At 46.3% G+C, this 16295-nt stretch overlaps 1 protein-coding gene across 1 annotated transcript in view; it reads left to right on the top strand.

Annotated features, from left to right (window-relative positions):
- Window positions 1-16295, top strand: part of TSPAN9 (tetraspanin 9) — a 193603-nt gene that overhangs the window by 152534 nt on the left and 24774 nt on the right. The window contains exons 4-5 of the mRNA XM_029597375.1: window positions 2836-3027; window positions 9637-9711. Of these exons, the coding sequence (XP_029453235.1) occupies window positions 2836-3027; window positions 9637-9711 (267 nt within the window). The remainder of the gene's footprint in view (window positions 1-2835; window positions 3028-9636; window positions 9712-16295) is intronic.

The raw sequence follows: 16295 nt of genomic DNA, 5'->3' as shown, positions 1-16295 counted from the left end.
TCACCCTCCATTGCCTCAGCTACAAACTTAGATTGTGAGCCCTCTGGGGAGAAGGAAATATCTATAGTTCCTGCATGTGATCTGCTGTGAAGAGCCTGAAAAGTGGAATATAAATCCAAATAACTGAAATAACTGAGCCTAGGTCCTAGCATGAGATGTGGTGAGCAGCTGCAGGCAGTAAGATCACATCCTAGGAAGAGCATGCGAGACGCTCCTGGCTTTGTATCTCCTGGACTGCCTTCGACCCTGCTCTCAGTAACAACAGCCAGAGAGGGGATCCTGCAAGGACTTACCTGTTAGGGAGGATCAGCATTCACTGTTGAACGGCCATGATTCAAACATTGGCATGCGCCATCATTTGCAAAACCAACAGTTGTTAGTGGTGTCTGATTCAGAAGAGGCCGGTTCTAGCCTGGGGACCTCATCCTCCACTCAAAGCAGGAAACCCAAAGTGAAGGGAAAGTCTGGCTCCCAAGCTGACCCCTTGGCCATTTCTCCCAACCCCCCCATAGCAGCAGCGGGCCACCATCACTGTCCTGGGGAAGGAGGCGGGCAGCATAGAAGGTCATGACACGGACCATTTGGGAAATAATTGCCTGGATGAGCGGCCACTGCAGGTGGCTGAGAACGTCGGATTTAAGTGGTGCTTCAGGTCTCAGCCCCAAATGTCAAAGTTCCCTCCAGGACAGCAGTAGGTGGTTGAACCGTAACTGTCCATTCAGTGCCATGGTTAGATGCAGGCACAGCTGGCCAAGGTGGAAGGGTGTGGCAGAGTTCATTTCACTAGCAACATCTGGACCAGCCAGAGCCAATTGCATGCCTACCTCTCCCAGATGTGAGATCAGTAAGAGCCGGATGAGGCAGAATCAGGCGGCAGGGTAGAGGTGGACGGTACCTGCACACCTGACTGATGGAACGAGCCTTAGTGGGGATGATGGAGGGCTGGCAGCTAAGCCAGATATACCCACGGCTGCTCCAGGGGTCAGACGGTGACAGGGGGCCATGCAGCAGGCTTCTCACCCTGACGCTCCCACCTAAGACTGGGAACAGAGACTTGCTGGCATCCTCTGCCTCAGCTGACTCGGGGGTCAGACCACTTTTTTTGGTCTGACCCCCGAGTCAAGTGGAGGGTAGCATCCTTCTGGGAAACACAATGTGGCTCAATCTATACCTTCTGAGACCGTGGGATACCTGCAGCATGGAAAAGCACCCAGCTGACAGGGAAAATATAGTAACTGCTGGCCAACTTTCACCCAATAGGAAGCCTTTTCTGGTGATCGCAAGGCAGCTTCTGGCTCTCTCTCTCTTTCCTGGTGTATTTTTCTTTCTGGACTACACTTCTTGGCACCATCCGTATACCTAGCTGTATGCGATGAGATTAAATATGCGTTACAGAACGAAAGGCATCTGGAGTCCATCTCCTTGTCCTTGGCTCGCACCAGGCCTTCTCTGCAAAAAAAGGGCTCCTGGTTAAAGCCTGTGCTACTGCCCGCAGCTTTCTTCATTAGCTTTCCCGAGAGCAGGAAATACTGCTGGGTAGTGTGAGTGCTCTTCCAATTGCAACCAGTGCTGTCTGTTCAGCTAAGTATGGCCTTAGCTGGAGGAGTGGAGGGCGTGGGAAATACGAGCTGGACAGCCTGGGGACAAGCAGAGGCCTTCTGTGCTGGAGCCGATACAGCACACTGCGCTCCGGCGGATTGCACGCGCGTTTTCGACTCGCTATTACCTCTTACTGAATAAGGGGTAAAGCTAGCGCGTTGAAAACGCGCGTCCAACCCCCCCGAACCTTGATGGCCCTATTAGTTATTCGCACGCAATTCAGAAAACAAAATGTGCAGCCAAGTCACACATTTTACTTTCAGAAATTAGCGCCTGCCCAAAGGTACTCGTTAATTTCTGCCGGCGCCGGGGAAGTGCACAGAAAAGCAGTAAAAACTGCTTTTCTGTGCACCCTCCAACTTAATATCATGGGGATATTAAGTCAGAGGCCCCAAAAGTTAAAAAAAGTTAAAAATTAAAAAATAAAATTTTGAAATGGGCCCGCGGCTTGAAAACCCGACGCTCAATTTTGCCGACGTCCAGTTTCCAAACCCGTGGCTGTCACTGGGCTCGAGAACCGACGCCGGCAAAATTGAGCGTCGGCTGTCAAACCCGCTGACAGCCGCCGCTCCTGTCCAAAAAGAAGCACTAGGCACGCGCTAGTGTCCCTAACGCCTCTTTTTGCTGCAGACCCCAATTTAAATAAATTAATTTAGTGAATCGCGTGCACAGGAGAGTGGCCTGTGTGTGCGTTTTTACTGTATCGGCCCGTAAGTTAGCTGGAGAAACGCTTATTCTCAGTGTTATCTGCTTAACATAGCCGGGTAACTGTAGGACAGCTGAAGAGAAGCCCTAAAATTAGCCAGATAAACTTACCTGGCTAACTTTGATAAGCAAAGTATTTTCAACAGTGCAGGTGCGCTGCTGAATATCTCAGCAATGCCAGCCAGGTAAGTTTATCAGGTTACTGTGCTAGGCGGCCAGCACCTGAATATGGACCTCTTGTTGCCTTGGGCTATTCATGCCACAGTTGGTATCGATTTTCCCCTCTCACAGAGCCTTCAAATTCATGAAAGAAAATGTGTTGCAGTGTCACCCATTCAGGTAGTGATTGCAGAAGGAGTAGTTGTACTGTAAGCTCTTCAGAACAGGAGCATGGCCTCGCGTGGCCTTCTCCTGTGCCAGGTTCTGCACCGCTGGACGTCTAGCGTTGCACCGTAGTAATTGCTCTATAGCTGAGCGTCTCCTGCTCCTACTTCTGCTTCCTGATGATCTCCCCATCTTTCTGCTTTTCAGCTCTGTGGCTGTGGGGTCCTCGGTGTTGGAATTTGGCTCTCGGTATCGCAAGGAAATTTCGCCACGTTTTCTCCCAGCTTCCCCTCGCTGTCAGCGGCAAACCTCGTCATTGCTCTTGGCGCCGTCATCATGGTAACAGGATTCCTGGGATGCCTAGGAGCCATAAAGGAAAACAAGTGCCTGCTCCTCAGTGTAAGTCATGTCAATCCCAATAACAGTAACTTAAGAGAAAATAACAGTCTTACAAATTCACAATAAAACAAGGGCTTGAAAATGTTAAGAGTGAGCAGGAGAGTTCTGGAAGCAGAGGAAGCCCCCACACCCCCAGGCTGTACATCAGGCAGGGGGCATTGCATACCCCAGGCAGGCAGGGTGCACTGTACATAGCAGACACTGGAAACCAAAGCACTCATGGAACAGAGCCTGGGATTAGCCCTGACAATAAATATAGCAGCCACATTCCTCAAAAGCTGGAGCTTCAATATCTTACAGAGAGGGAACTCAAGCCTGAGGAAAGTTCATAATCCTGAGTGTGCAACTACTGCGCTCACAAGAGGAAATGTGCATGGAATATGCAGCCACTAAAATACCAGTCTTAGCTGTGAGGGAGTGAGGGGTAAAGCCTGGGATAAGCACAGAGGATCCATAGCTGTGAGGGAGTGAGAGGTAAAGCCTGGGATAAGCACAAAGGATCCATAGCTGTGGGGGAGTGAGGGGTAAAGCCTGGGATAAGCACAGAGGATCCTTAGCTGTGGGGGAGTGAGGGATCTGCAGTCTTCAAGCAGGATAGAGAAATGGGCACTGGGATGAGGCTGGAGCTCTGTCATTCCCTTCCTTTTCTCTGTCTGGGTTGCATTAGTCACTAATTCTGATTGCAGCTGTGGAAATGGTTTGTGCATGTGAGGGAGTCCTGGGGAAAGCTTGAGAGCTGCACAGCGCCCCCTGGTGTCGCAGGCCTTGAATGACATACTGAGCCCTTCAGTGCCTTCCCTGCCTGCACGTCTTAGACCTGCTTCCCGTTCCGCTGTTCTGAAATGTCCTTTCTGTCTTCTCCTCCCACTGTAATTATCAGTCTTGCAGCCCGGCCATGTCCCCTCTCTCCATGCCATCCACCGACGCGCCCGCCTTCCTCTCAGGCTCCCATTGTTTATAGTTTGTACCGGATCGTCCTCGTCCGTGGAATAATTCCTCTGCGCCATCTCAGCCCGTGCCTTTCACCTGTGTCCTCTTCTTTCCCCTGCCGCGTCAGAGCGGATCACGTTCGGGTCCGTAGGTATCTCCCTGCCCCAGAGGGCTCACAGAATGGGAGTGGAGCAGGCCCTGAGTTTGCACCTGAGCTGGTGGAGGCTGAAGTGAGCTGCCCAAGGTCACGGGGAGAGTCTGTGGCTGCCCTAATCCCTAGGCCTCTGCCCCCGTGCCCCGTGACCCTCAGACGTGCCCGCAGGTTGCAGCACAACGCGCTCCCTCTTCTGTTTCATGCAATCATGAATATATTTCTGCTGTCAGAGAGCCGCACTGCCTGTCTTTCTACTCAGCTTTCAGGGAAGGGTTCCCGGGCTGTGTCACAAAATGACCTCTATAGACTGGGTTTCCAAGTCTGTGTGCAATGCTTCCCAAAAAAAGACTTCGCTTCCCAGAAAGCAGCTGTAGCTTTCAGAGGAAGAGGCTGCTGGTACTTCCTCTCTAAGAATCGTTGTCAGGGCCGATGCATTATTTGTGCGTTTCCTGAACGCGCGCCCAGCCGCCTCTCCGGGGTGCGTGATGCAATATTTAAATGAGGGGTCGTGCTAAAAAGGGAGACATGTGCGTCCCTGGCGCCTCCTCGGCGTCGTGCGCGCAGGAGAAGGTGGATGTCCGTGCGGGCTGGGGGAACGGACGCTGAATACGAGCGTCCGTACTCTCCCGCTACGGCACATCTTACACACGCAAAGGATACGCGCCCTGGCCCTTGTACCTTCTGCAGTTATATCGGGTGCCCAGAATTATTATTTTCTTACCTGAGACCTTTTTTTTTGTTAGCAGAATCTGCTTTCTGTGGTTCCTGCTACTCAGTATCACTGCAATACTAATAGAAGGAATCACAGGAAGCAGGATTTTTGCTTTTCATCAACGAGCCCTTTATTCCAGCCCTGGGCTGGCGTAAAATTTGCTGCGTTGCAGCGAGCGCATTGGCTGGAAATTTCTTGCATCACAGGGATGAGCTCATAGCCTCATCCACATGGAATTTACACCTGGTGAGCGCTCTTAGCTACGGGGAGATTTCCACGTGTGTTTTGGACGTGTTAATCCCCGTATGGCATCGGGGTTATGGTCCAAAATGTGCGTGCAATCGCGTGTTAAGCCATGCGCCATCCACAGCGCTCAGTATTGCATTGGCCCCTTTGTGTCATTGATAAGACTTTGAAAATTGACTCTGCCCGAGAACAGTAACTCCCCTTCTCAACACCGCGACCGTAGACCTGCGCGACCGGCGCCGGAGCCCCACCGGGGGAAGGTCAGGTCAGTACTCGGCCTCCCCACCCGGGGGACCCCGACGCCAGCCGCACGCTCCGAGGCCTAATCCGCCCAACGAAACGTGGCGAAAAAAGACAAAAAAACCGCGAACCGCGCCAAGTCCCGCCCAAAACCAGAAGCCAGCCAACCAGCTACAGCCAGGCTGGGCTTCAAATCTACGCCCTGTTAGGCGCCGTGCGCCGAAGGAGCACGACAAAGGGGCCTGCCCCTTTGTCGTGCTCCTTCGTGTGAACCTGAGATATAACAAGAAACCACCGACACCAAACGGCTCTGCCACCCAAACCCTCCACAACCGAATCACACAACGTCAGCTCCACCCAAGCATTCGTCCAGGGACTCCATTATCCAGGCTTCATTCACACATCTGCTTTTTCAACACTCCTCCAGACTCCCCAGCATCCAGCAATCATCCAGACTCTCCAGCAATCATCCAGACTCTCCAGCAATCACCCAGACTCTCCAGCATACAGCATCCAGCAATCATCCAGTCTCTCCAGCAATCATCCAGACTCTCCAGCATTCAGCATCCAGCAATCATCCAGACTCTCCAGCTATCATCCAGACTCTCCAGCTATCATCCAGTCTCTCCAGCAATCATCCAGACTCTCCAGCATTCAGCATCCAGCAATCATCCAGACTCTCCAGCTATCATCCAGTCTCTCCAGCAATCATCCAGACTCTCCAGCAATCATCCAGACTCTCCAGCGTACAGCATCCAGCAATCATCCAGTCTCTCCAGCATTCATCAAGTCTCCCCTATACCTATTGCAGTATCTCCAATACCGCAACATTTTCACAACCAATTAAGCCACAATAATGCACCTCTACACCATACCCAAAATTTGGCACAAACTCAGAAAGCACACAAAACCTACAATACATCACATTGCACGACAACAAAGGATTATACCAATAATGATATCTCCAATTACGCAATTCCTAGGACTCTCTCTGTTTACCTTAACCCTATTCAACGCACAGTCTCTTACCAAAAAAATGGACATCCTCAGTGACTATCTCATAGAAGTTAACCCAGATATCTGTGCTATCACAGAGACATGGCTAAAACACACAGATACTGTACTCACAAATCAGCTTCCCATGCAATCTTACGACCTATTCTCTGTCCCCAGGCCCAAAAAAAGAGGTGGAGGACTCCTCCTTGCAGCATAAAAAGGTCTAAATATAACTTTACAACTTACGAACACCTCCACCAAAATAGAATTCTCCCTCTTTAAATCAGAACAAATCCAACTAGCATTAGTTTACGCCCCACCAGGAACCTTAGAATTGGATCCCTCACCGCTGATCGAACTTATAGCCAAACATATAATCACTGACAAACCGGCAATAATCCTCGGAGACTTTAATTTACATGTAGATGCTACTACACAATCCATCAACTGCCAAACAGTCCTCTCCTCACTCAACCATTTGGGCTTTATGCAAATCATCAACAGTCCTACCCACAAGGCAGGCCATACTTTGGACCTTATTTTCATTAACGAACCCTTTACCATTCACACCAACCCCACTTGTTCTCCAGTTCCATGGTCTGACCACAGAGTCATCCACACAACCCTTAAGATCAACAACCCACCACCTCAAGTCGCTACCAAATCCACCATCCACTTCAGGAAACCATGCTTTCCAGACACACTCAGCGAAAAGATGTCCGAAGCACTAAACCAACTAGACCTTACAGACGCAATAACTGCAACCACCTCATGGATCACTATCAACAATAAAATCGCAGATCAAATCTGCCCAACTTCAACCAAAACCATACAACCCACATTAGACAATAGAAAACCCTGGTTTACCCCAGAACTTAAATCACTAAAGCAATCGCTAAGAAAAAATGAACAAAGCTGGAGAAAAAACCCAACCACTTCGACATATGCCATCTACAAATCCCTCCTCAACACTTACAGGAATACTATCCTTAAAACAAAGAGAGAATTCTACGCAAAAAAAATCCACGACTTCATTTTCGACTCAAAGGCTCTTTTCTCATACGTCTCCTCTCTAACCAAACCATCTCCTCCCACCATCCCAGACCACCAAGCTCTCAACAAAGCAAACGAACTCGCCGACTACTTTAAGACAAAAATCACCAACCTTACACATTCAATCACAACCAACAGCTCCACCCAAATATACCACCTAACAGCCCTGCCACAACAAAACACATGCCTGGATTCATTCGAGCTCACTTCTTCACTGGAGATAGAAAATACACTCAAGAAACTCAAACCATCCTCCCACCCATCAGACCCATTACCAACAAATCTCCTCAAAGCCATACCAAACACCATCTCAAAACCAATTGCAGAAATTATTAACTCATCCGTTTCTCAAGGTCTAGTTCCCAACCAGTTAAAATTGGCAATCCTCAAACCACTACTAAAAAAACCAAACGCCTCTCCATCGGACCCAGCTAACTTTCGACCTATCGCTAACTTACCACTCATTGCCAAACTGATGGAGAAAATTGTCAACAAGCAACTGTCAGAATATCTGGAAGATCATAATATTCTATCCCCGGCTCAATATGGTTTCCGAAAACGCCTAAACACCGAATCTCTATTACTATCTCTCACTGACACCATCCTCGTTAACCTGGAGAAAAAACAATCGTACCTGCTTGTTCTTCTTGATCTTTCTGCTGCGTTTGACACGGTAAAACACACGATACTTATAGACCAACTTGCCAATATAGGGATCAAAGGCACAGCTCTAAGATGGTTCCAGTCCTTCTTAAGCAACAGATTCTACAAAGTTAGAATAAACAACAAAGAATCGCATCCAGTCCTCACAGATCTAGGAGTCCCACAAGGTTCCTCACTTTCACCCACCCTCTTCAATATCTACCTCCTCCCTCTCTGCCACCTACTCTCAAACCTCAAGCTTACACACTACCTCTATGCAGATGACATACAAATCCTTCTCCCGATTTCAGAATCCCTTCAAAAAACCATCACATACTGGAACGAATGCCTACAGCCGATTAAAAACATTCTCTCAAACCTCAACCTAATATTGAATGACAATAAAACCGAAATGCTCATTGTCTCCCAGGATCCCCTTACAATCTCATCAAACCTCTCTCCTCCTAACTCAAATAGCAAGTTCTCACCCGACGTCAGAGACCTTGGAGCCTGGCTAGACAACCATCTAAACCTAAAAAAGTTCGTAAACACTACCACTAAGGACTGCTTTTACAAACTGCAAGTCCTTAAAAAACTTAAACCCCTCCTCTACTTCTCGGACTTCAGGCTCGTACTGCAATCCATCATACTATCAAAGCTCGACTATTGCAACTCCCTTCTGCTAGGTCTACCCTTCAACACCATCAAACCATTACAGATGGTACAGAATTCCGCTGCTAGAATCCTCACAAGTTCTAACAAAAAAGACCATATCACCCCAATCCTTCGTAACTTACATTGGCTTCCCATCAAACATAGGATACTCTATAAGATACTCACAATAGTACACAAAGCAATATACAATCTGGCTCCTATCATGCTAAGCACTCAACTTCAACCGCATACATCTTCTAGACCAATTAGAAGCGCATACAAAGGAACACTGCATGTCCCACAAGTAAAATCAGCATTGAGCAAACGAGCATTATCTTCAGCTGGACCCCACCAGTGGAACGCTCTCCCCCCAGATCTAAGACTAGAACCCAGTCATCAAGAGTTCAAAAAAAGACTGAAGACCTGGCTTTTCCAACAAGCCTTCCCAGATTCTCAATGATACTTAGACAGGAGGACTTCCTAAATACTAGGTATCCCTAAATTATCGACACCTCACCAATTCCTACTATCAGGACTCCACAACTGCTCAATCAATTTTTGAATCCATAAGTTCACTATATTATTCTTATTGTATCTATATGGTAGATTTGACAGGTCATCTCTACTACGTTAAATAGTTAAATTGTATATACATATTATATTATATTATATTTATTATTACTATGTTAAATTGACATCCGGTTTTATTGTTCCTTATGTTCTACAGTTCTATGTAAAGCCCCCATCCGCTGTTGGGCAGTTCATCGTTTTATGTAAACCGGAGTGATTTGTAATTCCCACAAGAACTTCGGTATATAAAAATTAAAAATAAATAAATAAATAAATAAATAACTTTCTGATTGTACAGCTGTGCTCTCCCAGCCAGATGTGCCAGCGCGCCACGGCCGCTATGGGTAGTGAGTGGGTGCTCTCTCTAAATTTCTCCTAACTACACAAGCTAATTATATCTCTTCTTTTTCAGTTTTTCATCATCCTGCTGATAATCCTCTTGGCCGAGTTGATTTTGTTCATCTTGTTCTTTGTTTACATGGATAAGGTAAGAGAGAGCCTCCTTGTCATTTTTCTCAGTTTTCAGTTGAAAAATGTTATATTTACTTTTAGGGAAATGGACCAGCCTTGGTCTTCTCCACTAATGCATTTGGTGTTGCTGTTTCCTATCCTAAAGCTGTCTGTCTTGCATCTTTCTGCCTTCTGGCTTCGATAGACGGCTTTCTGGTTTGTTTCTTGGGACCTAAAGCGCTCCACGTGTGGCAGTCTGTCAGACCGATGCAATATTTCAATGAGCTGCTGCGTTAAAAAGGCCACACTAGGGAAGAACTGTGCGTCCCTAGTCTGAAATGCATCGGGTGCTCCTTATATTGTGACAGGCACTCAATATGAGCGTCTGTGTTATCTCACTTCCAGGCGATTTCGCCCAATAACACACAGTATACAAAATGCACAGTAGCAATGGCAATAACACACACAGTATACAAAATGCACAGTAACAATGGCAATAACACACACAGTATAAAAAATGCACAGTAACAATGGCAATAGCACACACAGTATAGAAAATGCACAGTAGCAATGGCAATAACACACACAGTATAAAAAATGCACAGTAACAATGGCATTAACACACACAATATAAATGCACAGTAGCAATGGCAATAACACACACAATATAAAAAATGCACAGTAGCAATGGCAATAACACACAATATAAATGCACAGTAGCAATGGCAATAACACGCACAATATAAAGAATGCACAGTAGCAATGGCAATAACACACACAATATAAATGCACAGTAGCAATGGCAATAACATGCACAATATAAAGAATGCACAGTAGCAATGGCAATAACACGCACAATATAAAGAATGCACAGTAACAATGGCAATAACACACACAGTATAAAAAATGTACAGTAGCAATAGCAATAACACACACAATATAAAAAATGCACAGTAGCAATGGCAATAACACACACAATATAAATGCACAGTAGCAATGGCAAAATCTACCTGGAGTATGTCTATTGTGTGTCCAGAATTTTTATTCATCAAGCCATTGCGTTATATCTTTATCTTAACCACCGCAAGCAGTAGATTTAAATATTGCAACGATACTGAATAGGAGGAACCACAGAGGACGGTATTTTTTACATTTCTCCTGAGCCATTCACTCGTAGATTGACTTAACACCAGCACCGAGGGCTGAGTTAAATTTTCCACATTAAAAGGTGTGCGTTGGGGGCCCAGCGATGATAGCCTCATCCACATGGTATTTACATGTGATGAGCGCTATTGGCTAGGTGTTTGGGCGCACATTTTGATGCGCTAATCTCCTTATTGCATTCAATGTTAGCCTAGCGCATCCAAAACGTGTGTAAACCTGTGAGCTAGGCTGGGTGCAGTTTATCGTGTGTGTGTGACATTGGGCAAATTCAATTCAAATGCATAATTACAACAAACAGTGAAGAAAGCTAAACCCTAAGGGGCGGATTTTAAAACAATACGCGCACCGGTACTTTTGTTCGCGCCACCGGCGTGAACAAAAGTACACCAGATTTTATAAGATACGCGCGTAGCCGCGCGTATCTTATAAAATCCGGGATCGGCGCACACAAGGGGGTGCACATTTGTGCAACCTGCGCGCGCCGAGCCCAGCACGGCCTTCCTGTTCCCCCCGAGGCTGCTCCGATTTGTCAATATTCAAAATGGCGCCGGCGCTACCTTTGCCCTCACTATGTCGACATAGTGAGGGCAAAGGTAGCGCCGGCGCCATTTTGAATATTGGCAAATCGGCCTGAGTGCAGAAGGTCGCTCCCGGACCCCCGCTGGACTTTTGGCAAGTCTTGTGGGGGTCAGGAGGCCCCCCCAAGCTGGCCAAAAGTCCCTGGGGGTCCAGCAGGGGTCCGGGAGCGATCTCCTGCACTCGTGACGTCGGGTCACAGGAACCAAAATGGCGCCAGCGCTACCTTTGCCCTGTCATATGGTAAGGGCAAAGGGCCACCGGCGCCATTTCTCTTAACGCAGCCGTGGCCCGAGAGTGGGAGATCGCGCTGGGACACCCCCCCCCACACTGGACCCCAGGTAATTTAAAACATTTTGGGGGGGTTCGGGAGGGTGGGGGATTTCTTTTAGGGTTGTTTTGGTGTGGGTTTTAGGGTTGTTTTGGTGTGCCGGTTTTCCTGCCCTCCCCCCTCCCCCGATTTACGATTTTTGACGATAAATCGGGGGAATTGTTATTGTATCGCGGCTCTAATGACTTTTGACGATTTAAAATATATCTGACGATTGTTTTAAATCGTCAAAAAACGATTCATATCCCTAATAAGTGTAGGAGTAATGTGGTCAAGTTTTTTCGATCCAATGAGTATTCATGAAGTTGTGTTTTGTAGGATTTGGAGTGGTCGGATGGTGTTAAGTGGTAAGTTGAAAAGTAGGGAGTTGCAGTAGTCTAGGTTGGAGAAGATGAGAAGTTGAAAGACTGATCTGAAGTCATTGGGGGAGAGGAAAGATTTTAATTGAAGTAGTGTTAGAAGTTTGTGATATCCATCTTTGATTTTAGTTTTGATGTGGTTCTTGAAGGTAAGTTCCTTGTCAATTATGACTCCAAGATTGCGTGCATGATTGACCAGAGAGATAGCCACTTTTTGATTCATTAAGTTGAGTGGAGGTAGTTGAGGAGAATTGTTCTTTCTATCCAGGATGATTATTTCAGTCTTATCGAAGTTTAGTATGAGTTTTATGTTGGTTAGTAGTTGCTTTATTTTGTTTAGATAAGTGGCTGTTTTTTTGTAGGTTTCTTCCAAAGAGTTGTTTATTGGGATTAATATTTGAATGTCATCTGCATATATGAAGTGGGTCAGATTAAGGCTTGAGAGGAGGTGGCATATCAGAAGCAGATAAATGTTGAAGAGTGTCGCTGATAGGGCGGAGCCTTGGGGGACTCCGGTGTCTAGATTTATTTTTTTGAAAGGGTGTCGTTGATCCATACTTGGTATGTTCTTTGTGATAGATATGATGTGAACCATTGTAGGGTTTTTTCTTTTGTACCAATTTCTGATAGTCGTTCAATCATGATAGAGTGGTTTACCGTGTCAAAGGCTGCTGATAGGTTGAGTAGGACTAGAAGGTAGTTTTGGCCGTTTTCAAAACCTTTGAGTACGGTGTCGTTTAATGATAGTAGTAGTGTCTCAGTGTTCAGTTGTTTCTTGAATCCAAATTGTGTGGGTAGTAGGATGTTGTTTTCTTCAAGGTGGTCGCTGAGATGGGAGTGGACGATTTTCTCAATGATTTTGGCAATGAAGGGTAGGTTTGATATGGGTCAGTAGCTCAGTGGGTTTTCTGGATCAAGGTTGTTCTTTTTTAGTATGGGTTTGATAATTGCTGATTTTAGGCATTCTGGGTAGCTTCCTTCGGTGAGGGATAGGTTTACAATGTCAGTTAGTGTTTTAGTTATTGATGGTTCAATATTTTTGATCGTTGTTATGGGAATGGAATCAATAAGGTGTTTAACTGGGTTCATTGTTTTGATGATCGTTTGGATTTCCAGTGAAGATGCTGTCTCAAGTTAGGCCAACTTAATGTTTGAAAGTTTTGTATTTTCTGGACTTGAGTTGTTGTTGAGGTTGTTATTTATGAGGTTTTTTATTTTTTTCGTTAAAGAATTCTGCGAAGTCGTTGCTTATGATGTTGGATGTTGATGATAGCTGGTCATCATTGAATGATTTGGTTAGGCTTTTTATGATATTGAAAAGGATCTTTGGGTTATGTTGATATTTGTTTATTTTATTTGAGAAGAAGTCTTTTTTTGTTTTGTGGATGAGTTTTTTGTATTCTGCTAGTTGTGCTCTGTGGGGCAGATTTTATAAATCTGCGTACACGCGTACTTTTGTTCGCGCACCAGGCGCGAACAAGAGTATGCGGGATTTCAATAGATACGCACGTAGCCGCGTGTATCCATTAAAATCCGGGGTCGGCGCGTGCAAGGCTGCCCAAAATCAGCAGCCTGCGCGCGCTGAGCCGCGCAGCCTGCCTCCGTTCCCTCCGAGGCCGCTCCGAAATCGGAGCGGCCTTGGAGTGAACTTTCCTTCCACCCCCCCCCCGCACCTTCCCTTCCCCTACCTAACCTACCCCCCCTGCCCTATCTAAACCACCCCCTACCTTTTTCGGCAAAGTTACTTTGCGCGCGCCGGACCGGCTGCCACGCTCCATGTTCCGGTCTGGGGGCTGGTCCGGAGGCCGCGGCCACGCCCCCGGAACGCCCCCGGGCCTAAACCACGCCCGCGGCGCCGCCCCCGAAACGCCACGTCACTCGCGACACCCCCCCGAAACGCCGCATCACTCCCGGCACGCCCCCGACATGCTCCCCCGACACGCCCCTCCATGCAAGCCCCGGGACTTACGCGCATCCCAGGGCTTGCGTGCGCCGCCAAGCCTATGCAAAATAGGCTCGGCGCACGCAGGGGGGGCTTGGGGTAGGTTTTCGGGGGGTACGCACGTATCTTACGCGCATACCCCTTTGAAAATCTACCCCTGTGTGCATTAAGTAGAGAGGTTGATTTATTGTTGTTCCTCCAAATTTCCTCTTTTTTTCTGAGTTCACGTTTGGCTGCTCTGATGTTGTTATTGTACCATTGGTTCTGATGTTTTGGGTTTTTTATTTTCTTTATAATAGGGTTTATCTTATCTGCTACTGTTTTAGTGATTGTGAGCCAAGATGAAGTTGCAATTTCTGCATTTGATAGGTCTATGTTTGTTAATTCTGTTTGTAAAGTTTTTGAAGAGTTTCGATGTGAAAAGGTGGTCGGTATGAGAAGGATTTAGGTGAGTTTTTTATTGAAGTAAATTTATGATTTGAAAATAAATTTGCGTAGATTAAAGAGTGGTCCAACCAGGGTATCTTTGTAATTTTTGTTTGGTGGTTAGACCATATGTCAGAATTTATGAAGACGAGGTCAAGTGTGTGACCTGCTTTGTGCGTTGGGCCATTGATGATTTGATTAAGTCCTAGTGATGAGAGTGCGTCAATGATTGAGGAACATGTGTGTGAGTGAGGGATGGTATCGATATGTATGTTGATGTCACCTAAGATGATTATGGGTTTATTGATAGAAATTTTGGTCAAGAAGAATTCAATAAGTGGTGAGCAGTTTCGATCCAGAGTATTGGGGGGGCAGTATATCAGACAGATTTGTAGTTTTGGTGAGTCAAATAGTGCAATTTCCAGTGGGCTGTAGTTATTCGTTGGGAGTAATTTCACATGTAGGTTTTTTTTTATGAGTAGCATTAGGCCTCCCCCTTTCTTTTTTGGTCTGGGGATTGAGAAGGTTCTGTAGAAAGGATTGTTGATTTGGTTGATTAGTACTGTGTCTGTGTTTTTTATCCATGTTTCCGTTATTGCAATGAAATCCGGCTTGTCATCTTGAAGTATGTCGTTGATGATGGATATTTTCTTTATTATGGATTGTGCATTTAATAGCATGAATGATAGTGCTAAGTAGCTGCTGTATGTCTTAGTGTTGTTGTGAGTTAAGGTAGAGTGTTGATATTCGTGATTTATTTTTGTTTTTCTTCTTGAGTCATTTTGGTTATTAACTAAATTCGGGTCTTTTCTGTGGTTTTTGCTGTAGTCGGGGGTTTGAGGGTTTGTCATTTCTTGTGTAGTTTGGAAGGAGAGTTTTTTAAGGTTTGCAGAGCTTATTAGTGCTAGCACTAAGGCTTGCACTAAGGGGTGCACAAAGGGGCGTGCCCCTTTGTCGTGCTCCTTCGGCGCGCGACGCTTGGTGGTGGTGTCCCAGTTAACGGTCTGGTGTTAGAGGTGATGATGACGGGGGGGGGGTTGGGCCTTCCGATTGCGGACGTCGGGCCTCTCGTTGGTCTCCTTCCTTCTTACAGGCTTCTGCCCTCTTTTCCTTTCTCTATGTGCACAAGGTGCTGGGGTTTTTTGCGGCTTTTTTTTTCCGGAATGTTAGGAATTATTAGAAAGGGAATGGTGAATAAAAAGGAAAATGTCATAATGCCTCTGTATCGCTCCATGGTGAGACCGCACCTTGAATACTGTGTACAATTCTGGTCGCCGCATCTCAAAAAAGATATAGTTGCGATGGAGAAGGTACAGAGAAGGGCAACCAAAATGATAAAGGGGAATGGAACAACTCCCCTATGAGGAAAGACTAAAGAGGTTAGGACTTTTCAGCTTGGAGAAGAGACGACTGAGGGGGGATATGATAGAGGTGTTTAAAATCATGAGAGGTCTAGAAGGGGTAGATGTGAATCGGTTTTTAACTCTTTCGGATAGTAGAAAGACTAGGGGGCACTCCATGAAGTTAGCATGGGGCACATTTAAAACTAATCGGAGAAAGTTCTTTTTTACTAAACGCACAATTAAACTCTGGAATTTGTTGCCAGAGGATGTGGTTAGTGCAGTTAGTATAGCTGTGTTTAAAAAAGGATTGGATACGTTCTTGGAGGAGAAGTCCATTACCTGCTATTAAGTTCACTTAGAGAATACCCACTGCCATTAGCAATGGTTACATGGAATAGACTTAGTTTTTGGGTACTTGCCAGGTTCTTATGGCCTGGATTGGCCTCTGTTGGAAACAGGATGCTGGGCTTGATGGACCCT

The sequence above is a fragment of the Rhinatrema bivittatum genome, chromosome 4 (assembly GCF_901001135.1).
Source record: "Rhinatrema bivittatum chromosome 4, aRhiBiv1.1, whole genome shotgun sequence".
NCBI lineage: Eukaryota > Metazoa > Chordata > Amphibia > Gymnophiona > Rhinatrematidae > Rhinatrema > Rhinatrema bivittatum.
The sequence above is the reverse complement of the archived record's forward strand: the minus strand, read 5'-3'. Positions and strand labels throughout refer to the sequence as shown.